Source organism: Branchiostoma floridae, chromosome 17 (assembly GCF_000003815.2).
Source record: "Branchiostoma floridae strain S238N-H82 chromosome 17, Bfl_VNyyK, whole genome shotgun sequence".
NCBI classification, from domain to species: Eukaryota; Metazoa; Chordata; class Leptocardii; order Amphioxiformes; family Branchiostomatidae; genus Branchiostoma; species Branchiostoma floridae.
Window position 1 is genome coordinate 15975492 of NC_049995.1, and position 24142 is coordinate 15999633.

General features: G+C 44.0%; 2 protein-coding genes across 10 annotated transcripts; both read right to left on the bottom strand.

The window, feature by feature from the left end:
• Positions 1 to 6: 6 nt before the first annotated feature.
• LOC118404111 lies at positions 7 to 8538 on the bottom strand. Of its 9 annotated transcripts, none has more exons than XM_035803093.1 (15): positions 8284 to 8538; positions 8054 to 8201; positions 7150 to 7556; positions 6913 to 7060; positions 6003 to 6409; positions 4626 to 4773; positions 3961 to 4367; positions 3711 to 3858; positions 3071 to 3477; positions 2841 to 2988; positions 1939 to 2345; positions 1701 to 1848; positions 1025 to 1431; positions 784 to 931; positions 7 to 282 (listed from the first exon to the last, which is right to left on the bottom strand). In XM_035803093.1, the coding sequence occupies exons 1-15, from the start codon at positions 8518 to 8520 to the stop codon at positions 35 to 37; spliced, it is 3963 nt and encodes a 1320-aa protein (XP_035658986.1). In that variant the 5' UTR covers positions 8521 to 8538; the 3' UTR covers positions 7 to 34. The 9 variants fall into 9 exon arrangements, with proteins under 9 accessions (XP_035658986.1, XP_035658985.1, XP_035658988.1 ...); XM_035803092.1 differs by lacking the exon at positions 4626 to 4773 and adding an exon at positions 5773 to 5920; XM_035803095.1 differs by lacking the exons at positions 4626 to 4773; positions 7150 to 7556; positions 8054 to 8201 and adding an exon at positions 5773 to 5920.
• A 448-nt stretch (positions 8539 to 8986) lies between these two features.
• Positions 8987 to 18868, bottom strand: LOC118404379. Its single transcript, XM_035803449.1, has 11 exons — positions 18655 to 18868; positions 17877 to 18265; positions 17315 to 17462; positions 12983 to 13389; positions 12475 to 12622; positions 11556 to 11950; positions 11305 to 11452; positions 10393 to 10799; positions 10156 to 10303; positions 9249 to 9655; positions 8987 to 9157 (listed from the first exon to the last, which is right to left on the bottom strand). The coding sequence occupies exons 1-11, from the start codon at positions 18845 to 18847 to the stop codon at positions 8987 to 8989; spliced, it is 2961 nt and encodes a 986-aa protein (XP_035659342.1). The 5' UTR covers positions 18848 to 18868.
• Positions 18869 to 24142: the final 5274 nt, after the last annotated feature.

Genomic DNA, 24142 nt, shown 5'->3' on the forward strand with positions numbered 1-24142 from the left:
CTTGTGTAACGATCCCGGTGACGAGCTTCTCCTGCTACAAGTCGATGAGAAGGAACTGTTTGTCGTCGTTTGTAGCCGCACACCAGGCTCCGGCTTCGTCTTTGGTCTCCACGACGCCAAACTTGGCCTGGGTGACGGTGTAACGCATGTCCAGCTCGGTAGAGGTCGTGACAGAAACCACAGTGACGCTGCTGGCGATCACTGATGTTTCTGTGACACTTTCAGCAATAACTGTCATCTGCTCTTCCTTCTTGGCCACTTCCTTCAGTTGCTTTTTCACCGCTTTTTCGTAAAACAAGACAAGAAGTGTCGATGTAGGTTAGACATCCAGGTAATAAGATACACCAAAAAGTAGTTACTCCAGCAACTGGATATAGTTTTGGAAACGGTCAGACGTTTTAACTGGAATCCACCAATTTTCGTCAGTGACACTGAAGTGATCTGGAAGAAACGGTCTTTTATACTCTAACTATGAATGAAGACAATTTCAGATGTCCAATAGGAAACGTTCTAAGACAATTCAGATTGACAAGATAAGAAGTATATCTGATCACAAACAGATTGATTTTGATATCATCTGTTTTACAGTTTGCGGTTTGAGCCCAATAAAACATGTTGGGACAATTTTCGGCTAAAAGCATTATATTACTGCCAGAATGTTTTGCAATTAAAAGTGACAGCTACACTTAAAAGCAAAGAGGAAGAAAACATCCAGCAAAATTGCAATCTATTAAAGGCATTTGTGTAGTTCGATACTTTGGGTTTTAGGGATGAATAACTTACGATCTTCAACGATCATGTCAGCTCTCATACAGATGTGGTCGTTCCACGTGACTGGGTGGATCTTGACATAACGTGCATTGAACGGTCCGCCGAACTCAGCAAAGTTATGAGTGACTGGCGTGTCTGTGTCTTTGTTGCCCTTGAAGACCTGTGCAAAGAAAATATAATTTAAGATGGAAATCCATAGAGTTGTAGACAAATTACTTCACTGAATTAAGTCAGCAAAGGTTACGGGGCTTACTTTCAGCTCTCCTTTCGGGTCCTTGTACTCGTTTTCGTCTCCGTTCTCCAGTCCATACGACAGTGTGTATGACGTGACCCAGTGGCTAGTCGGTCCGTCCGGCCAGTCCGGACTGGAATTTCTGCCTTGTGTAACGATCCCGGTGACAAGCTTCTCCTGCTCCAAGTCGATGAGAAGGAACTGTTTGTCGTCGTTTGTAGCCGCACACCAGGCTCCGGCTTCGTCTTTGGTCTCCACAACGCCAAACTTGGCCTGGGTGACGGTGTAACGCACGTCCAACTCGGTAGAGGTCGTGACAGAAACCATAGTGACGCTGCTGGCGATCACCGATGTTTCTGTGACACTTTCAGCAATAACTGTCATCTGTTCTTCCTTCTTGGCCACTTCCTTCAGTTGCTTTTTAACCGCTTTTATGTAAAATAAGACAAGAAGTATATCTGATTAGAATGAGATTGATTTTGATATAATCTGTTTTACAGTTTGGGGTATAAGTCCAATAAAATATGTCGGCACAATTGTTTGGCCAAAAACATCCTATCACCGCCAGAGCTTTGTTTTCCATCAAAAGTGACAGCTACACTTAAAGGTTTTATCGAAAAAGAGAACATTCAACAAAATTGCCACCTGTTAAGCTTGTGTGTAGTTTAATGTTTGTTTGTATTGTTGAATAACTTACGATCTTCAACGATCATGTCTGCTCTCATACAGATGTGGTCGTTCCACGTGACTGGGTGGATCTTGACATAACGTGCATTGAACGGTCCGCCGAACTCAGCAAAGTTATGGGTGACTGGCGTGTCTGTGTCTTTGTTGCCCTTGAAGACCTGTGCAACAAGAATGTAAAGTTAGAAGCTCACAGGGTTGTAGACAATTCACTTAACTGAATTGAATTTGCAAACTAGGTAAAGGCTTACTTTCAGTTCTCCCTTCTTGTCCTTGTAGTCGTTTTCGTCTCCATTCTCCAGTCCGTACGACAGTGTGTATGACGTGACCCAGTGGCTAGTCGGTCCGTCCGGCCAGTCCGGACTGGAGTTTCTGCCTTGTGTAACGATCCCGGTGACGAGCTTCTCCTGCTCCAAGTCGATGAGAAGGAACTGTTTGTCGTCGTTTGTAGCCGCACACCAGGCTCCGGCTTCGTCTTTGGTCTCCACGATGCCAAACTTTGCCTGGGTGACGGTGTAACGCACGTCCAGCTCCGTGGAAGTGGTGACAGAAACCATAGTGACGCTACTGGCGATCACCGATGTTTCCGTGACACTTTCAGCAATTACTGTCATGTGCTCTTCCTTCTTGGCCACTTCCTTCAGTTGCTTTTTCACCGCTTTTTCGTAAAACAAGACAAGAATTGTCGATGTAGGTTAGACATCCAGGTAATACGATACACCAAAAAGTAGTTACTCAAGCAACTGGATATAGTTTTGGAAACGGTCAGACGTTTTAACTGGCCAGTTTTCGTCAGTGACACTGAAGTGATCTGGAAGAAACGGTCTTTTATACTCTAACTATGAATGTAGACAATTTCAGATGTCCAATAAGAAACGTTCTAAGACAATTCAGATTGAAAAGATAAGAAGTATATCTGATCACAAACAGATTGATTCTGATATCATCTGTTTTACAGTTTGCGGTTTGAGTCCAATAAAATATGTCGGCACAATTTTCGGCCAACAGCATTACATCACTGCCAGAATGTTTTACAATTAAAAGTGACAGCTACACTTAAAAGCAAAGAGGAAGAAAACATCCAACAAAATTGCAATCTATTAAAGGCATTTGTGTAGTTCGACACTTTGGGTTTTAGGGATGAATAACTTACGATCTTCAACGATCATGTCCGCTCTCATACAGATGTGGTCGTTCCACGTGACTGGGTGGATCTTGACATAACGTGCATTGAACGGTCCGCCGAACTCAGCAAAGTTATGGGTGACTGGCGTGTCTGTGTCTTTGTTGCCCTTGAAGATCTGTACCACGGAAATGTTTAGTTAGAAACTCACAGAGATGTAGACAAATCACTGAATTGATTTAGCAAAGGTAAAGGCTTACTTTCAGTTCTCCCTTCTTGTCCTTGTACTCGTTTTCGTCTCCATTCTCCAGTCCATACGACAGTGTGTATGACGTGACCCAGTGGCTAGTCGGTCCGTCCGGCCAGTCCGGACTGGAGTTTCTGCCTTGTGTAACGATCCCGGTGACGAGCTTCTCCTGCTCCAAGTCGATGAGAAGGAACTGTTTGTCGTCGTTTGTAGCCGCACACCAGGCTCCGGCTTCGTCTTTGGTCTCCACGACGCCAAACTTGGCCTGGGTGACGGTGTAACGCACGTCCAGCTCGGTAGAGGTCGTGACAGAAACCATAGTGACGCTGCTGGCGATCACCGATGTTTCTGTGACACTTTCAGCAATAACTGTCATCTGCTCTTCCTTCTTGGCCACTTCCTTCAGTTGCTTTTTCACCGCTTTTTTTTTTGTAAAAAAAGAAGAGAAATATGTCTGATCATGAACAGATGGATAATCATCATATGTTTAAGACTTTTAAGAGTTTGAGTCTAATCAAAAAGCTCAGAACAATTGTTTGACAAATGCGAAATCATTGTCTTCGATCAAAAGTTAGAGCTACACTTAGATCCATAGAAAAGAGAAAATGTAACAAAATTGTAAAGTCTTTTGTTTTTAGAATTGACCAGCTTACCATCTTCAACGATCATGTCTGCCCTCATGCAGATATGATCGTTCCACGTGACTGGGTGAATCTTGACATAACGTGCATTGAAGGGTCCGCCGAACTCAGCAAAGTTATGGGTGACTGGCGTGTCTGTGTCTTTGTTGCCCTTGAAGATCTGTGCAACACAAATGTTAAGTTAGAAACACACAGGGTTGTAGACACATTAAATTACTGAATTAATTTATCGTTAAAGGCTATTATTAAGCTTATGACATACCTTAAGTTCTCCTTTCTTGTCCTTGTACTCGTTTTCGTCTCCATTCTCCAGTCCATACGACAGTGTGTATGACGTGACCCAGTGGCTAGTCGGTCCGTCCGGCCAGTCCGGACTGGAGTTTCTGCCTTGTGTAACGATCCCGGTGACGAGCTTCTCCTGCTCCAAGTCGATGAGAAGGAACTGTTTGTCGTCGTTTGTAGCCGCACACCAGGCTCCGGCTTCGTCTTTGGTCTCCACGACGCCAAACTTGGCCTGGGTGACGGTGTAACGCGCGTCCAGCTCGGTAGAGGTCGTGACAGAAACCATAGTGACGCTGCTGGCGATCACCGATGTTTCTGTGACACTTTCAGCAATAACTGTCATCTGTTCTTCCTTCTTGGCCACTTCCTTCAGTTGCTTTTTAACCGCTTTTATGTAAAATAAGACAAGAAGTATGTCTGATTAGAATGAGATTGATTTTGATATAATCTGTTTTACAGTTTGTTGTTTAAGTCCAATAAAATAAGTCGGCACAATTGTTTGGCCAAAAACATTCTATCGCCGCCAGGGCTTTGTTTTCCATCAAAAGTGACAGCTACACTTAAAGATATTATAGAAAAAGAGAAATTGTCATCTGTTAGGCTTGTGTGTAGTTTAATGTTTGTTTGTATTGTTGAATAACTTACGATCTTCAACGATCATGTCTGCTCTCATACAAATGTGGTCGTTCCACGTGACTGGGTGGATCTTGACATAACGTGCATTGAACGGTCCGCCGAACTCAGCAAAGTTATGAGTGACTGGCGTGTCTGTGTCTTTGTTGCCCTTGAAGACCTGTGCAAAGAAAATATAATTTAAGATGGAAATCCATAGAGTTGTAGACAAATTACTTCACTGAATTAATTCAGCAAAGGTTACGGGGCTTACTTTCAGCTCTCCTTTCTTGTCCTTGTACTCGTTTTCGTCTCCGTTCTCCAGTCCATACGTACGACAGTGTGTATGACGTGACCCAGTGGCTAGTCGGTCCGTCCGGCCAGTCCGGACTGGAGTTTCTGCCTTGTGTAACGATCCCGGTGACGAGCTTCTCCTGCTCCAAGTCGATGAGAAGGAACTGTTGGTCGTCGTTTGTAGCCGCACACCAGGCTCCGGCTTCGTCTTTGGTCTCCACGATGCCAAACTTGGCCTGGGTGACGGTGTAACGCACGTCCAGCTCCGTGGAAGTGGTGACAGAAACCATAGTGACGCTACTGGCGATCACCGATGTTTCCGTGACACTTTCAGCAATTACTGTCATGTGCTCTTCCTTCTTGGCCACTTCCTTCAGTTGCTTTTTCACCGCTTTTTCGTAAAACAAGACAAGAATTGTCGATGTAGGTTAGACATCCAGGTAATACGATACACCAAAAAGTAGTTACTCAAGCAACTGGATATAGTTTTGGAAACGGTCAGACGTTTTAACTGGCCAGTTTTCGTCAGTGACACTGAAGTGATCTGGAAGAAACGGTCTTTTATACTCTAACTATGAATGTAGACAATTTCAGATGTCCAATAAGAAACGTTCTAAGACAATTCAGATTGAAAAGATAAGAAGTATATCTGATCACAAACAGATTGATTCTGATATCATCTGTTTTACAGTTTGCGGTTTGAGTCCAATAAAATATGTCGGCACAATTTTCGGCCAACAGCATTACATCACTGCCAGAATGTTTTACAATTAAAAGTGACAGCTACACTTAAAAGCAAAGAGGAAGAAAACATCCAACAAAATTGCAATCTATTAAAGGCATTTGTGTAGTTCGACACTTTGGGTTTTAGGGATGAATAACTTACGATCTTCAACGATCATGTCCGCTCTCATACAGATGTGGTCGTTCCACGTGACTGGGTGGATCTTGACATAACGTGCATTGAACGGTCCGCCGAACTCAGCAAAGTTATGGGTGACTGGCGTGTCTGTGTCTTTGTTGCCCTTGAAGATCTGTACCACGGAAATGTTTAGTTAGAAACTCACAGAGATGTAGACAAATCACTGAATTGATTTAGCAAAGGTAAAGGCTTACTTTCAGTTCTCCCTTCTTGTCCTTGTACTCGTTTTCGTCTCCATTCTCCAGTCCATACGACAGTGTGTATGACGTGACCCAGTGGCTAGTCGGTCCGTCCGGCCAGTCCGGACTGGAGTTTCTGCCTTGTGTAACGATCCCGGTGACGAGCTTCTCCTGCTCCAAGTCGATGAGAAGGAACTGTTTGTCGTCGTTTGTAGCCGCACACCAGGCTCCGGCTTCGTCTTTGGTCTCCACGACGCCAAACTTGGCCTGGGTGACGGTGTAACGCACGTCCAGCTCGGTAGAGGTCGTGACAGAAACCACAGTGACGCTGCTGGCGATCACCGATGTTTCTGTGACACTTTCAGCAATAACTGTCATCTGCTCTTCCTTCTTGGCCACTTCCTTCAGTTGCTTTTTCACCGCTTTTTCGTAAAACAAGACAAGAAGTGTCGATGTAGGTTAGACATCCAGGCAATAAGATACACCAAAAAGTAGTTACTCAAGCAACTTGATATAGTTTTGGAAACGGTCAGACGTTTTAACCGGAATCCACTAATTTTCGTCAGTGACACTGAAGTGATCTGGAAGAAACGGTCTTTTATAATCTATTAAACTATGAATGAAGATAATTTCAGATGTCCAATAGGAAACGTTCTAAGACAATTCAGATTGACAAGATAAGAAGTATATCTGATCACAAACAGATTGATTTTGATATCATCTGTTTTAAAGTTTGCGGTTTGAGTCCAATAAAATATGTCGGCACAATTTTCTGCCAAAAGCATTATATCACTGCCAGAATGTTTTACAATTAAAAGTGACAGTTACACTTAAAAGCAAAGGAAGAAAACATCCAACAAAATTGCAATCTATTAAAGGCATTTGTGTAGTTCGACACTTTGGGTTTTAGGGATGAATAACTTACGATCTTCAACGATCATGTCCGCTCTCATACAGATGTGGTCGTTCCACGTGACTGGGTGGATCTTGACATAACGTGCGTTGAACGGTCCGCCGAACTCAGTAAAGTTATGGGTGACTGGCGTGTCCGTGTCTTTGTTGCCCTTGAAGATCTGTGCAACAAGAATGTTAAGTTAGAAACACACGGGGTTGTACACAATTTACTTCACTGAATAGATTTTGCAAAGGTTACGGGGCTTACTTTCAGTTCTCCCTTCTTGTCCTTGTACTGGTTTTCGTCTCCATTCTCCAGTCCGTACGACAGTGTGTATGACGTGACCCAGTGGCTAGTCGGTCCGTCCGGCCAGTCCGGACTGGAGTTTCTGCCTTGTGTAACGATCCCGTTGACGAGCTTCTCCTGCTCCAAGTCGATGAGAAGGAACTGTTTGTCGTCGTTTGTAGCCGCACACCAGGCTCCGGCTTCGTCTTTGGTCTCCACGACGCCAAACTTTGCCTGAGTGACGGTGTAACGCACGTCCAGCTCGGTAGAAGTGGTGACAGAAACCATAGTGACGCTGCTGGCGATCACGGATGTTTCTGTGACACTTTCAGCAATAACTGTCATCTGTTCTTCCTTCTTGGCCACTTCCTTCAGTTGCTTTTTCACCGCTTTTATGTAAAATAAGACAAAAAGTATATCTGATTACAATGAGATGGATTTTGATATAATCTGTTTTACAGTTTTAGGTTTAAGTCCAATAAAATAAGTCGGCACAATTGTTTGGCCAAAAACATTCTATCGCCGCCAGGGCTTTGTTTTCCATCAAAAGTGACAGCTACACTTAAAGATATTATAGAATGTAGACAATTTCAGATGTCCAATAAGAAACGTTCTAAGACAATTCAGATTGAAAAGATAAGAAGTATATCTGATCACAAACAGATTGATTCTGATATCATCTGTTTTACAGTTTGCGGTTTGAGTCCAATAAAATATGTCGGCACAATTTTCGGCCAACAGCATTACATCACTGCCAGAATGTTTTACAATTAAAAGTGACAGCTACACTTAAAAGCAAAGAGGAAGAAAACATCCAACAAAATTGCAATCTATTAAAGGCATTTGTGTAGTTCGACACTTTGGGTTTTAGGGATGAATAACTTACGATCTTCAACGATCATGTCCGCTCTCATACAGATGTGGTCGTTCCACGTGACTGGGTGGATCTTGACATAACGTGCATTGAACGGTCCGCCGAACTCAGCAAAGTTATGGGTGACTGGCGTGTCTGTGTCTTTGTTGCCCTTGAATATCTGTACAACGGAAATGTTTAGTTAGAAACTCACAGAGATGTAGACAAATCACTGAATTGATTTAGCAAAGGTAAAGGCTTACTTTTAGTTCTCCCTTCTTGTCCTTGTACTCGTTTTCGTCTCCATTCTCCAGTCCGTACGACAGTGTGTATGACGTGACCCAGTGGCTAGTCGGTCCGTCCGGCCAGTCCGGACTGGAGTTTCTGCCTTGTGTAACGATCCCGGTGACGAGCTTCTCCTGCTCCAAGTCGATGAGAAGGAACTGTTTGTCGTCGTTTGTAGCCGCACACCAGGCTCCGGCTTCGTCTTTGGTCTCCATGACTCCAAACTTGGCCTGAGTGACGGTGTAACGCACGTCCAGCTCGGTAGAGGTCGTGACAGAGACAGTGATGCTCGAGCTTGCCATTACGGATGTCTCCGTCACGGTTTCTGCTATAGTCGTCATCGTTTCCTGTCTCTTTTCCAACTCTTTTATTTCTTTCTTCTTGGCTGTAGAATGTACAATGATGTAGATTAGTAGATAAGTATAGCACGTTCAAAGGCAAAGAAATAAGCCGAAAAAATGGTGAATGTAATGTACAGAGAATGCACCTAAACCTAATTGAGTAGCCACATGAAGCGGACAACCACCACTTGTCACAAGGCACACTAAAACGTTCCTGTCAATTTAACATGATTCACAACACCCTGTCTAATGCAACCAATTGCCCTTTGCAAACCTTTTCATCAGTTCCTTGATTGATTGCTTAAACCAGCAGGTTAGTCTGTACGGACAAAGCTCTATATCAAAGTCTCCCATTGTGCTTACCGTCCTCAACGATCATGTCTGCCCTCATGCAGATATGGTCATTCCATGTGACTGGGTGGATCTTGACATAACGTGCATTGAACGGTCCGCCGAACTCAGCAAAGTTATGGGTGACTGGCGTGTCTGTGTCTTTGTTGCCCTTGAAGATCTGTGCAACAAGAATGATTGGTAAGAAACTCACATTATTGTAGACATTTATATTATTTCCTTGACTTCAAACAACAAAGGTAAAGGCTTACTTTTAGTTCTCCTTTCACGTCCTTGTACTCGTTTTCGTCTCCATTCTCCAGTCCATACGACAGTGTGTATGACGTGACCCAGTGGCTAGTCGGTCCGTCCGGCCAGTCCGGACTGGAGTTTCTGCCTTGTGTAACGATCCCGGTGACGAGCTTCTCCTGCTCCAAGTCGATGAGAAGGAACTGTTTGTCGTCGTTTGTAGCCGCACACCAGGCTCCGGCTTCGTCTTTGGTCTCCACGACGCCAAACTTGGCCTGGGTGACGGTGTAACGCACGTCCAGCTCCGTGGAAGTGGTGACAGAAACCATAGTAACGCTGCTGGCGATCACCGATGTTTCTGTGACACTTTCAGCAATAACTGTCATCTGCTCTTCCTTCTTGGCCACTTCGTTCAGTTGCTTTTTCACCGCTATTCGTAAAACAAGACAAGAAGTGTCGATGTAGGTTAGACATCCAGGTAATAAGATACACCAAAAAGTAGTTACTCAAGCAACTGGATATAGTTTTGGAAACGGTCAGACGTTTTAACTGGAATCCACCAATTTTCGTCAGTGACACTGAAGTGATCTGGAAGAAACGGTATTTTATACTCTAACTATGAATGAAGACAATTTCAGATGTCCAATAGGAAACGTTCTAAGACAATTCAGATTGACAAGATAAGAAGTATATCTGATCACAAACAGATTAATTTTGATATCATCTGTTTTACAGTTTGCGGTTTGAGTCCAATAAAATATGTCGGCACAATTTTCGGCCAAAAGCGTTATATCACTGCCAGAATGTTTTACAATTAAAAGTGACAGCTACACTTAAAAGCAAAGAGGAAGAAAACATCCAACAAAATTGCAATCTATTAAAGGCATTTGTGTAGTTCGACACTTTGGGTTTGAGGGATGAATAACTTACGATCTTCAACGATCATGTCCGCTCTCATACAGATGTGGTCGTTCCACGTGACTGGGTGGATCTTGACATAACGTGCATTGAACGGTCCGCCGAACTCAGCGAAGTTATGGGTGACTGGCGTGTCTGTGTCTTTGTTACCCTTGAAGATCTGTGCAACAAGAATGTTAAGTTAGAAACACACGGGGTTGTAAACAATTTACTTCACTGAATTGATTTCGCAAAGGTTACGGAGCTTACTTTTAGTTCTCCCTTCTTGTCCTTGTACTCGTTTTCGTCTCCATTCTCCAGTCCATACGACAGTGTGTATGACGTGACCCAGTGGCTAGTCGGTCCGTCCGGCCAGTCCGGACTGGAGTTTCTGCCTTGTGTAACGATCCCGGTGACGAGCTTCTCCTGCTCCAAGTCGATGAGAAGGAACTGTTTGTCGTCGTTTGTAGCCGCACACCAGGCTCCGGCTTCGTCTTTGGTCTCCACGACGCCAAACTTGGCCTGGGTGACGGTGTAACGCACGTCCAGCTCGGTAGAGGTCGTCACGGAGACCATGATGCTTGAAGATGCCATGACGGACGTTTCTGTAACGCTTTCAGCGATGACGGTCATTGTTTCTTCCTTCTTTGCGACCTCCTTTATCGCCTTTTTAGCCTCTATGATGCAGAAAAATGTTGATCATTGACTCAAGCATGTACATAAATATGTCGTGTCACATAATAGTCTTCATCATCTGTCACGTAGCTGGGGACGTCAAAGACTAAATTGGTTTTACTGGGTTGACGAGAAGACAGACTGAGTTTTGAAAGCTCCCTAAAGCTAAACGTAGCAAAGGTTTTTGTGTTCATAGGTTAGTTATTTCGTCAAAAGTATGATCGTCGACACATCGCTGGTCACACATTTTCTCATAGGATTGCGGAACAAACTGCTGGTGTTGTAGTAGCCTCGCGTGGCTAGGGCTGATGACTAAGAAACTAGAGGTACTGAGAATCCCTGACAGGTGCTAAAGTTGTGCTCGCGGGATATCCACTTTACACCAATGTCCCGACTCGACTAAGGGAGATGCAAATGGGTACCTAGCACTGACTTTTTACGTCCTTCGGATAGGAAACGTGACGTAAGCCTTACTGGGTATGAAAATCAAACAAGTCGTAAGCTTACCATCCTCCACGATCATGTCGGCCCGCATGCAGATGTGATCATTCCAAGTCACTGGGTGGATCTTGACGTAACGCGCTTTGAAGGGGCCGTTAAGCTGCGCAAAGTTGTGCGTCACCGGAGTGTCTGTATCTTTGTTGCCCTTGAAAATCTGTTTGGCAGAAAAGTAGTTTAGAAAATTCGTTTAGTTATAGACCTTGTTATCAGCACTTGTTTTGTATATTAAACCAAATAGATATCTTATTTGTTCTTACTTTAAGTTCTCCTTTGGCGTCCTTGTACTGGTTTTCGTCTCCATTCTCCAGTCCATACGACAGTGTGTATGACGTGACCCAGTGGCTAGTCGGTCCGTCCGGCCAGTCCGGACTGGAGTTTCTGCCTTGTGTAACGATCCCGGTGACGAGCTTCTCCTGCTCCAAGTCGATGAGAAGGAACTGTTTGTCGTCGTTTGTAGCCGCACACCAGGCTCCGGCTTCGTCTTTGGTCTCCACGACGCCGAACTTGGCCTGGGTGACGGTGTAACGCACGTCCAGCTCGGTAGAGGTCGTTACAACGACTGAGATGCTGCTGCTAGCCATGACTGACGTCTCCGTCACGGTTTCTGCAATGACTGTCTTCTCCTCTTCTTTCTTTATCTGTATCTTTGTGTCTGTGAAAGCAAAGAGGTTCATGCATGTATTTCTATGTATCTTTAACCTTTACGATTGCAATGAAATGAACGCATACGTCTTTTTATTTATTTTACTTTACTTTACTTTATTTTACATCTTTTCATATGGCGTATATGTCTTCGTTTTCCTCTTCTTTGTAATACTGTGGGTGGGGTGGCTATGGCACGCGGGCATAGCAGCTACCAATTTGGCCCTAAAGTCTTCTGATTCCATACTCTAATGTAAAAAGTAAGTCCAAAACAGTCTTTTTTTTGCTGAAATTAACCGCTAATTCCACATAATGGCTTCACGTGGTTCCCCTTGAGGTCCCATCTGTTGGCTGCTAACCCAGCCCTACAGGCTTCTGTACAACATGTCACCTGACTCCCCAATCCGATGTGACGTGAAAAAAGGAAGTCTAAAACAGTCCTTGTTTTGCTGAAATTAACCGGTAATTCTACATAACGGCTTCCAGTGGTTCACCTTGAGGTACTTTATTCCAGTTAGAGATAAAGATACTTACCGTCCTCAATGATGATGTCCGCCCGCATGGCGATGTGCTCGTGCCAAGTGACGATGTGGATCTTGATGTATCTTGCCGTGAACGTGCCGCTGTAGGCTTTGAAGGAGTGGCTCACAGGGGTGTCGGTGTCGACGTTTGCCTTAAAAATCTGAGAAAGCAGAGAAGTCAAGTATGGCAACATAGAATAGTTACCGAACTCGACTCTAAAGTTATGGTGCAACAGTTTTAGTGTAACTGTATAATGTATAAACGTGAATCAGTAACATTTATAATTCAGATACCACAATAATGCACAAAGAAGTCCAAAAATTAAACTAAAGCTTTATTTTTTCAACTCCTACCTAAATATCATAGATATTCATTTGCAACTTCTGGAGTTATGATATCCACAAACACAAGAACATACAGGCGCCACGAAAAACATAATCTTCAAAGGCACTACGTACACTCACAACTCTAACTACTCGCATGCAGTCTTTCAATGTAAGTTGATTATCAAAACACTCACCACAGCCTCTCCCTTAGAGTTTTTGTACTCCGTCTCGTCTCCGTTCTCCAGCCCGTAGGAGATCTTGTATGACGTGACCCACTGCTGTGTGGGTCCGTCCGGCCAGTCCGGGCTGGAGTTCCTCCCCTGTGTGACGATCCCGGTGACCAGCTGAGCGGACTCCAAGTCGATCAGAAGAAACTGTTTGTCGTCGTTTGTAGCCGCACACCAAGCCCCGGCCTCAGTCGCCGTCTCTACGCACGAGAACTTGGCCCGAGTGATGGAAGTTTTCTCGCTGAGCTCGGTTGAGCTAGTCATCACTACAGTTGTGGTACTGCTTGCCATCACGGAGGTCACAGACACGGATTCTGCGATGGTTGTCTTGGTCGTTTCCACTTCCATCATCTGCACCTCCAGCTTCTTCGTTTCTGCAAAAGACCGTGTTACAAACCGTTTAGAGATCTTCTTCGATGTGCATCTTACAAAGTCTAAAGGTAAGGAGATTGTCAATGTATGGTATGACCCCAAGAAATACTTATTCGCTCAAGTATTCTCACATACGTTCACTTTCGTGTGTCAACCCTTCAATATCCATAGATTTGAAGATGCTATGATAAATCAACCATGTCGAGTATCAACTTCAGGCAACTTCGAGCACCTGCAACAATATGCCTTCTGTCAGATTGCGTCAATGGAAACACGGAGTCTATTTGCTACCGGTTCCCGGGTTAATTTTAATTCCGATTCAACCAGTTGCCCTGCCGGGCTAGTAAAAAATACCAGGAAGCAACAAGATGTCCCACGGCATCCCGGCAGGAACCTTTTTTTTCAATCTGGGACCTAAGGAAAGCTTCGGGAAAACTTTTGCCACTCTCCTTCACACTGATACTGGACATACATACGATATTGCACTTCTCGATGTATAACTTTATTACACAACAATTGTACGAGGTACAAAGTATGCCATCTACATAATTATAACTACAGTGCTATAACTTATCTTAAGGCTTATCTAACTAATACTGGAGTTGAAGTATGGGATAAGTTTTCAAACCAAAATCCCTTACCATCCTCAATGATGACGTCAGCCCTCATGGCGATGTGTCCATGCCAGGTGAGCACGTGGATCTTGATGTATCTGGCCGTGAAGGTGCCGTTGTACGTTTTAAAGGCGTGGCTCACAGGTGTGTCCGTGTCCACGTTACCTTTGAACACCTGGATTTTGTAATGATAATGATGATCATGATTATGACGATAAGGAAGATATTTTCATTCATCACAAAGCTTTGCAGGTTGAAAGGTTCCTTGGGTAGGCTTTGAAGTTATTTTGTAACCCATGTCCTAAACAAGAAGTTTCAGATCAATTGTCATTGCCTTTGCTGCCCTTTCCCGTTCAAACATTTGGCAGGAATCAGTTTTAGAGATAGACATTCCAATTAGAACACCTTCTTATATAGCCCTTTTAATTCCAGTGGTGTCACGTATGTAGATCATGCAATTGGATGTTATTGCAAGGGATGATGGCGATCTTCTGATACTTAACGTATTGTTTTGCTAAGCTGTATAGTATCTTGATATTTTAAACTTTATCTATGTGACATGCAGCGAGTCGTTTTAAAGAACATAGACGTTGTGTATGATGGAGACCCCAATTATGTACACTCACCAGAAGCTCTCCCTTCTTGTCCTTATACTCGGTCTCGTCTCCATTCTCCAGTCCGTACGACAGTGTGTATGACGTCACCCACTGCTGCGTGGGTCCGTCCGGCCAGTCCGGGCTGGAGTTCCTTCCCTGTGTGACGATCCCGGTCACCAGCTGAGCGGACTCCAGGTCGATCAGAAGAAACTGTTTGTCGTCGTTGACTTTCGCACACCAGGCTCCGGCCTCGGTCGCCGTCTCTACACACGAGAACTTGGCCCGAGTGACGGAGGTCTGGACGCTGAGTTCTGTAGACGTTGTCATGACAACCGTGATGCTGGTGATGCTGCTGGCAAATGAGGAGTACTTGGAAACGGATTCTGCGATGGTTGTCATCTTCGTCTCCATCTCGGCCTTCTCAACCTCTAGCTTCTTCGTTTCTGTAGGAAATCAATACATTGAGGTCTTTGTTCTAGTCTCCAGTTACCAGACTCCGTTCTGGCCGAATACTAATAGGGGACTTATTATGGCCAAGTTAGGAATAAAAGCACAGTAGGAGTTAATTGGCCCAGTGCTAGGAGTTAACTGACTGACATGTGGATAGATAGTTGCAAACGACTTAGTGAGATCCTATGACAACTTATTTGTCCCTATTTTGCCAAATGTTTCTATTTTATTATGCAGCTTGCTAGTCTGATTGGAGACTATCTTTGCTCATACGAGTATGGTATAGCTAGTACCATGGCCGTTTTAATCCACATGGGTTTATGGAACAAGCTTCTACGTGATTGTTTTCCTGATGTAGATAACCTAGTCTCTGCCAAATTGACTACGACGGCTATTATACTATAGGGAGAATACTTTGCCAGGGGACTTGGCACCAGAGGAGTAGGTCGGCCGCGCAGCCGAAGGGGAATCATGAACATAAGCGTGGACTGACTCCCCTGGCCAATTTCTCGGTCTTTTTTGCCGAATTACTTAAGACTTCTCTCAGTGTCTTTAATAATAACAAGTGATAAAAATCAATTGGGGCTATGAATGGGGGTATCTCATGTGAGTAGCCTAACGTGATATCCAGCCCAGGTAGACAGCCCAGCCTTTTCCGTAAACATTTTCTACTAGGAGGAAGAAAGAAAAAGAACGCACCAACGAAAACAATATGTTTTCCCCTTCGGGAAACATAAAAATGCGTCTTACCTCCCTCTATGATGACGTCAGCCCTCATGGCGATGTGCTCATGCCAGGTGAGCACGTGGATCTTGATGTACCTGGCCGTGAAGGTGCCGTTGTACGTCTTAAAGGCGTGGCTCACAGGTGTGTCCGTATCCACGTTACCTTTGAAGATCTGATAAAACAACAGACAAGCTCGTCTGATATGGGTACTCTACTAGCCTGAATAAGTCACCCTATGCTTCCAGAAGCCCTCCCACCGGCCTGGCCTCTGGAAGCTTAATATCCAACACATCTTATTCAGGAAATTGGGAACATGACATAGTAATGCTGTTGATTAAAGCATATGTGCTGTCATAGAATAACTATTGTCAGACTAAGAACTGTCTGTTGATATGGTGTCAATGTCTCTGTTTCTCTGTCTGTCTGTCTCTGTCTGTCTGTCTGTCTCTGCTTGTTGTGTGTTTTTGTGTTTCCGGATATTTGTGGACAGCGTAAGTTTAGAGCCTCTGGATGTGTTGTGCAGATATTAAGTATGTTGATAGGGGTTAATTCAATGAAGGTCAATGTCGATTTTAGAACCCTACTGTGTGCCATTTGAAAGATCACCAATTGTAGTTAAGTACAATTACCAAGGCTTCTCCGTTGGCTTTCTTGTACTCCGTCTCGTCTCCATTCTCCAGCCCGTAGGAGATCTTGTATGACGTCACCCACTGCTGCGTGGGTCCCCCCGGCCAGTCCGGGCTGGAGTTCCTCCCCTGTGTGACGATCCCGGTCACCAGCCGAGCGGACTCCAGGTCGATCAGAAGAAACTGTTTGTCGTCGTTTGTAGCCGCACACCAGGCTCCGGCCTCAGTCGCCGTCTCCACGCACGAGAACTTGGCGCGAGTGACGGTGGTCTTCTCGCTGAGCTCGGTTGAGCTTGTCATCACTACAGTGGTGGTCGTGCTGGCAAATACCGAGTACTTAGAAATCTTCTCGGCGATGGTTGTCATCTTCATTGCCAACCCGGCCTTCTCAACCTCTAGCTTCTTCGTTTCTGTGGGAATGAATGCATTGAGCTCATTTTAAAGGTAAATGTCCATGGCCTTTTTGAGGCCATGTAAAATTAATAAAGAACAGGCTTGTCTGATGGATATAACATAAAAATTACCAAGTCAAGGGTAATCTGGATTGTCTTCACTATGGCTCTGAAAGCCTCTGATATAGAACAGGCTTCCCTGGTGGGTATAAGCTAAACGTAAACAAGTCAAGTAAACTGGATCGGCAGCACATCCAGTCAGTGTAACCCAAAGCATTTGAGTGGCTCTTGATGAGTCCTGTTTCGCGTAGAACTGTAGTAAAGCAAGAGAAAATAATCTCCAAGTAAATCCTACGGTAGCATAAGATAGTATCAAAAGCTGCCAGAGGAGTGAAGCCGGCCTAGAAGTGTGTTTGGCTACCGGGCAAATGTTCACCTCTTGGCTGACTACACTCCTTGGCCATTTAAATACTATCTTATGCCATCGTAGAATATGCTTGGAGATTAAGAAAGGGCGTCTCACCATCCTCAATGATGACGTCCGCCCTCATGGCGATGTGCTCATGCCAGGTGAGCACGTGGATCTTGATGTACCTGGCCGTGAAGGTGCCGTTGTACGTCTTAAAGGCGTGGCTTACAGGTGTGTCCGTGTCGGCATTGCCCTTAAAGATCTGATAAAAAACAAACAAAGAAGCTCGTATGATATAGCTGTTCGACAAGCCTGATGGCCAACACCTCTAAGTCTCAGAATTGGGAACATGGCATGCCAATGCTGTTGCTTCATGCATATGTGCTGATATGGGCCAAACATAGTAGAACTGAGAACTGTCTGTTGTCATGGTGTTGGAGGTGTTATGAGTGGTTACCATGGTGACAGGGAATCTTCAGTCTGTCTGTGTTTGTGGTTCACGATATATGTATGGTCAGCATCGCTTTAGAACATCTGGATGGATTGTAGTGATATGTTGTAGATGGATAGGGGTTGGGAAGACGAAGGTCAATGTCAATTTTACGAACACGAACACTGAATTACCTATGGTAGTACGAATACTGAATTACCTATGGTAGGCAATAAGTCCACTTACTAAGGCTTCTCCATTGGCTTTCTTGTACTCCGTTTCGTCTCCATTCTCCAGCCCGTAGGAGATTTTGTATGACGTGACCCACTGCTGTGTGGGTCCGTCCGGCCAGTCCGGGCTGGAGTTCCTCCCCTGTGTGACGATCCCGGTCACCAGCTGAGCGGACTCCAGGTCGATCAGAAGAAACTGTTTGTCGTCGTTTGTAGCCGCACACCAGGCTCCGGCTTCGGTCGCCGTCTCCACGCACGAGAACTTGGCGCGAGTGACTGAGGTCTTCTCGCTGAGCTCGGTTGAGCTTGTCATCACTACAGTGGTGGTCGTGCTGGCAAATACCGAGTACTTGGAGATTTTCGTTGTGATTGCTGTCATCTTAGATTCCATGCTCATCTTCTTTGCTGTATAAAAGAATAAAACACGTAGTTTTGATAATTCGTCTTCACTTGCTTAATGTCATAATTCATGAAAGCATAATATGTTAGCTTTTGTCGTTTGGCTTGTGTTTCACATGTTCAACAGTATAAGGTTCACTTCTAGGCCAGCTACACTCCTTTGATACTTTCTTGTGCTACCGAAGGATCTGCTTGAAGATTAGAATATAGTCGCTCCTTTGCCGGCGTTCGATACCGGCTTGTGCTACCGTAGGATCTGCTTGGAGATTAGAATGTAGCCACTCCTTTATCAGCTTTTGATACTATCTTATGCTACCTTAGTCACTCCTATTGGCATCGTTCGATACTTTGTGCTACCGTAGGATCTGCTTGTAGATAAACCATATACCACTTACTTGTGCTGGACGCGCTGCTTGACGTCATCGATGACGTCATCATGGCCTTGAAGTCGAACTTCTGCCCAGACTTGAGCGCCACCGTCTTCATGAACCCTCGGATCTCCTCCATCTGTTTCTTCTGGTCCTCGATCATCTTGGTGAGAGACGCGATGGTCTCCTTCAGGGCAGCGATGTCTTCTGGAGTCGCCATCTTGCCTCTGGTCGTCGCTACGGTTCTGTAATAGGATATGATAGATAAGTTATTGGAGTTCACTTTTGCACCACCAGTAATGTCTCTCACTTATTTTTTTCTATTTTATTGAGATTGTCCATGTACATAAACAATGGAGGTATGGCGAAACAGGTGTCAGAAGACGCCTTTTCAAAGCCACCATATCGAAATCATTTTTTGAGGGGGGGGGGGCTTTTTTGTTCGGAATATCCGTCTCCTAGGAGGATTTCCGACCAAGGATGTAAGGGGTTCGTCCTTCCCCTGACTTGTGTATCATGGCACTTGCTTGAGTTTTGCAAAAGGGTATCAATAAATCATGATATAGAACTAGTAGCATCGTGTGGCGCAATCGGTAAGGTGGATGGCCCAAACCCCAGAGGTCCCGGGTTCAAAATCGCTGATATTGACCTGACATTGTGCCCTTGGGAAAGGTACTATACACGGCTTTAATTCCTTACTTCACTAAGGTGTACATGAGTATCTAGCTTCGGTTAAAGACGTCACTCGAATAAGACATTATGAAGGCCCAGTGTTTGAGGAGGGACACACCTCATGCACGCTAAAGAAATCGCCACACTCGAAAAGAGTAGGGGTCCTTCCCGGTGGGAGTGGATTAAACCTTACAGTCTGGTCTCCAGGTTGACATCTTGAAAAGGTGATAGTCACATGTTCTGTCAATTCTTTGACAAATGTGGTAAAACTAAATGAATAGATAACTACACTTGATGAATAGTGACGTCTTTGACATGCCTGGTGTATCTAGGTTACAGTGAGCGTGGTTAAAAATTTATGCCTTTAATCTTTCATCTGCCCTGGAGTTAACCCTAAAGGCACCGACTATAATGGACCCTCTGTGATACGTACCTTTCTTTTGTAACTCTATATTCTTTTTGTCTGATGTACATGTACAATGACAGTACTTGTTCCATCTTTTGTAGTATCTTTTCAGGAAAATGTTCTTTGCCCTTTTGTTAGAGAAAGTCTTTTCATCTCATTGTTTTTTTACTGCTTTTAGCCAGATATACACCAGTTCTAAGCCTCTTGTGCCTAATATGAATTTACCAAGGCTCTGAAGTCCTCTCTCCGCCATGAAAGGGTGCCCAGAAACATCATAAACACATGAATGGATGATTTAAATGCCATAGACCTTTTATGCCGTATAAACGTAACAAACATTTCAGGTGAATGTCTTGCAAGGTTGTTTATGCCACGAACAGGGCGCCTTTTTGACACGTGTAGACTGACTATGAAATGCAGGCAAAATATCTATATATTTCCTGAACAGATGTTACAAGATCTGGATAATTTTCCTGACCCAGTTATCCATGCAGCTATATATACATTTATGCAGTAGTCTGATATTAAATGCAGAAAGACGCTACAGTCTGGATGAACAGCTTGAGGCATCTTCCCATTCATCTTGTTCACAAAGGCGTCCCCGTCCGACGTGTTTTGCGTCATGGTAACTATGGAGGGATGCCTTTTAACTTTTGTCCATTTGTGTAACTCCACTAGTTCTAAATCCGACTTTTCTCACCGTCCATCTCTTGATATAGTTTTCCTCTTCATTCCTCGGCATTTTTGATCACGGCAATGAGATATATGAAAATATGGAAAAAAATGGTATCCATCAAAACTAAAGGAACCCAATCCGTACGGACCTTTTTTTCTCTGCGCACAAGCGTTATCTGCATCTTTTTTTTTAGCAAGGAACATACAGGCGTAAATTGGGTGTTTAACACTGGGTGTTATATTGTGTACGAAAACAGGAATTATTGTATCATATGTTATGCTTTACACAGGGAGTCGAATGTCTCTGTCCGAATGATTTACTTTCACTGGTATGTCTTGAATGGGATGTCCTGAGGGTGTCCTATTGTCACTCAAGCGTTACTCTCACTTTTTAGTCTGTCCACTTTTTAGACGATGGATTAAGTGACTACGGATGAAGTTTTACCAAAAGATTGCTAATAAGCAAACCGGTCAGCCAATAACGTTCTTGACGTATCTCATTATGTTAGTTATATCTATTAAGCTTAATTTTGCAGTAACAAAATTGCCTTAATTTTATAGACTTCGGTCAGAAACGTCATAAAATTTCCTGATTTGTATAACAAGAAAACAATAAAAGAGCAAATTTCAACTATACGGTGCAACAACAGGTGCATTTGGCAAATTAGCTTTAAGTGTAGTTTTAAAACGCTGAGCTCTTCATTTCAAACACTAGTAACAAAATAATACAGTTTCCAGAGCTCGGTCAAAAGCGTCATACAATTTCCTTATTTGCATAACATTAAAATTTCATCCTTCGTATCACTAAAAGAATAATTTCTAGCCATACAGTGCAGCAACAGGTCCATTTGGTAGATTAGTGTAAAGTGTAGTTTTAAAACCCTTCTCCCTTCATTTAAAACACCCTGCCATCGTTTGCCCATTTAACTGACCTAGTTTCAAACACGCCCCCTTTAATTGTCGCAGACGCAACTCTGGCTGCAACACAACACAGCACAACACAACAGGGCATTTAAAAATGTGTAACAGAGACTTATACGACTCATAAGGACATTAAACGGTGTAAACTGTATCTCTGTAAAATACCTTGTCTGACCCTTGCCTCTTCCCTCATGACCGCAATGAAAAGCGGCATACATGCCGATTTGAGCTTTCATAAATAAATAAAGGTTCAAACAAACAAACAAACAAACAAACACTTTGGTGTGACCCTTGTCAGCCAAGATAAATCTGTGGTAAAAGTAACAATGTTCCAGGTATGTAGCTTGATCCACCCATGTTTGGCTGATTGTTCTCTCAATATTCCTTTTTCATATCTTCTGATTCAAGATGTTTATAATTCACGTATCTATTTTAGATTGATAAGATGCTTCGATATAAGACAGGTCGTTGATAGTATACTATATTACCTCACACCACCCAGGTGTAAAATGGGTACTTGACTTCGGTTGGGGAAGTGAAAGGAGTTTGGAAGGAGAGGGGTGGGCTCCAATCAATAACGTGCCATAGACATGTTGGATAAGAATCCACCGCCCTTGTGGCCTAAAAACCTCTAAGAGACTACAATTCTATCAAGAACTGTGAGGTTGCAACCATGCTTATTGTTCTTCTGATAATCGTTTTGCTGCCGCCCATTTCAACAATATTATCCTTGTCCCAATAACCTGTCCCTGACACAGTGGACTAACAATCCAACTGCACCTCAAAGGACCAAAAATAGTATGGGACCACCTTTCTAACACAATCCCAAAGATAGGGCTAAAATTTCCATACTCATCGCTCTCTAGAATATATTTTGCTCCCCCTCCCACACACATCTATTTCAACAATACCATTCCTGTCCTAGACACGGTGGACTAACTACCCGACTGCACCTGCGAACTCTGAGGACCAAGACTAGTATGGGACCACCTTTTTAACAACGATCACAAAGTTATGGCTAAAATTCCCATAGTTATTGTTCTCAGGAATGAATTTTTCTCTCACTACCACCCCCCCCCCCCCACACACACACACCTATTTAAACACTAAACAGTCCTAAGACACAGTTGACCAACAACCCACTGCCCCTACGGCCTCAAAGGATCAAGGACAACATTTCCATTAACAATCACAACGTTAGCACTGAATTTGTCCGTGTTCATTGACCTCTGGAATATATTTTTGCTTTCACGTATTTTAAACGTTACAATAACTGGTTGTACGGTGGCGGCGATGACGGTATATTGTGTGTTAGAAAACTAGTATCCCTGCAGCCTTAACTCAAGGAAGAAAGTCTATGGGACTACATTGTTACCAACTATCACAATATTTAGTACTAAAAGTCCATACTCTTGACCACACTTTTGTCACCACTCACCTATTTGAAACGTAACAATGACTATGGCTGTACGGCGTCATATTGTATGTTGGGAAGCTAATGTCCCTACGGCCTCAAGAAAGAAAGTCTATGAGATGACCTTGTTACCAACTATGACAATGTTAAGACTCCAATTTCCTTGCTTCTGACTTCATTTTTGCTTCCACTCACCACTTTCAAGCGTAGTAATATGCATATGACTGTGGCTGTCCGGTGGTGACGACGGTATATTGTGTGTTGGAAAGCTACGGCCTCAAGAAACAAAGTCTATAGGACTACACTGATACAAACTATCACAATGTTAGGACTAAAATTGCCTTGCTTCTGACTTCATTTTTGCTTCCACTCACCTCTTTCAAGCGTAGCTATATGGCTGTGCCTGTACGGCGGTATGTTGTATGTTGGAACGCTACTGTCGCTACGGCCTCAAGGAAGATAGTCTATGGAACTACCTGTATCACAATGATAGGACTAAGATTGCAATGTGTAGGACTGCATTCTTGCCTCCACTCACCTCTTGCAAACGTAGCGAAGTCCGTGGATGTTGTGGAAGCGATGATGTGGTCCTGTGTGTTGGAAGCTCTCCGCCTCGGTCGGTCCGACTGCAGAGGTCGCCACTCAAACAACAGGGCCTGTCCTGCACTGCCTGCTGCACGTCCGACTGCAGACGTCACCACCCAGACAACAGCCTGACCTGTCCTTCAATATACCTGTACACCGGACTGACCAGATGGCAGGGGTAACTCAGTCACCTGTATCACATCACTTGTTCTATCTATCTGTCTATCTATCTATCTATCTATCTATCTATCTATCTATCTACAGTACCCGCATAATTGCATCCCATTTGCCAGTGCATTTCGTGCAATTATCCTAATGGTGCAACAAAGCGAAGGTGTGTGTTGTTAAGTTGATTTAAGCTGGAACACACCACCACGGAATTTTGGAATGTCGTGCAATTAACAGAAGTGTGCGATTATCCGTTGTGCAATTAAATGTCTTCTCCTGTATCTACTAATCAATTGACCCCCTGGCTGTTGGAAGGACAGTTTGAAACATTTAGACGAAGATTTTCATCCAGGTTCGTCTAAAAAATAAAAAAGGCACATATTCCTTTCTCTGCATTTGAGGAAGACCACGGTAGTTGAGCACGCAGACGAGTGGTCTAGCCCTCTGCTGTAGTGATTGCACTCATGTGTGGCCCAGGGCTACAGAAACGGAGATGGGCGCCACCCGATGCACCCTTTATTCTATTCGATGCAGCTGTTAGCAACTGTGGGAGGCCGAGAGACGTCCAATCGCAGATGTCTTCTGTCCAGGTCTTTTTTGGCGACGCCGACAGAGGCCTTCTTCGCAAATGCCCTGTCTGACCGTCTACTTTGTCATGTTCTATATCACAGCTG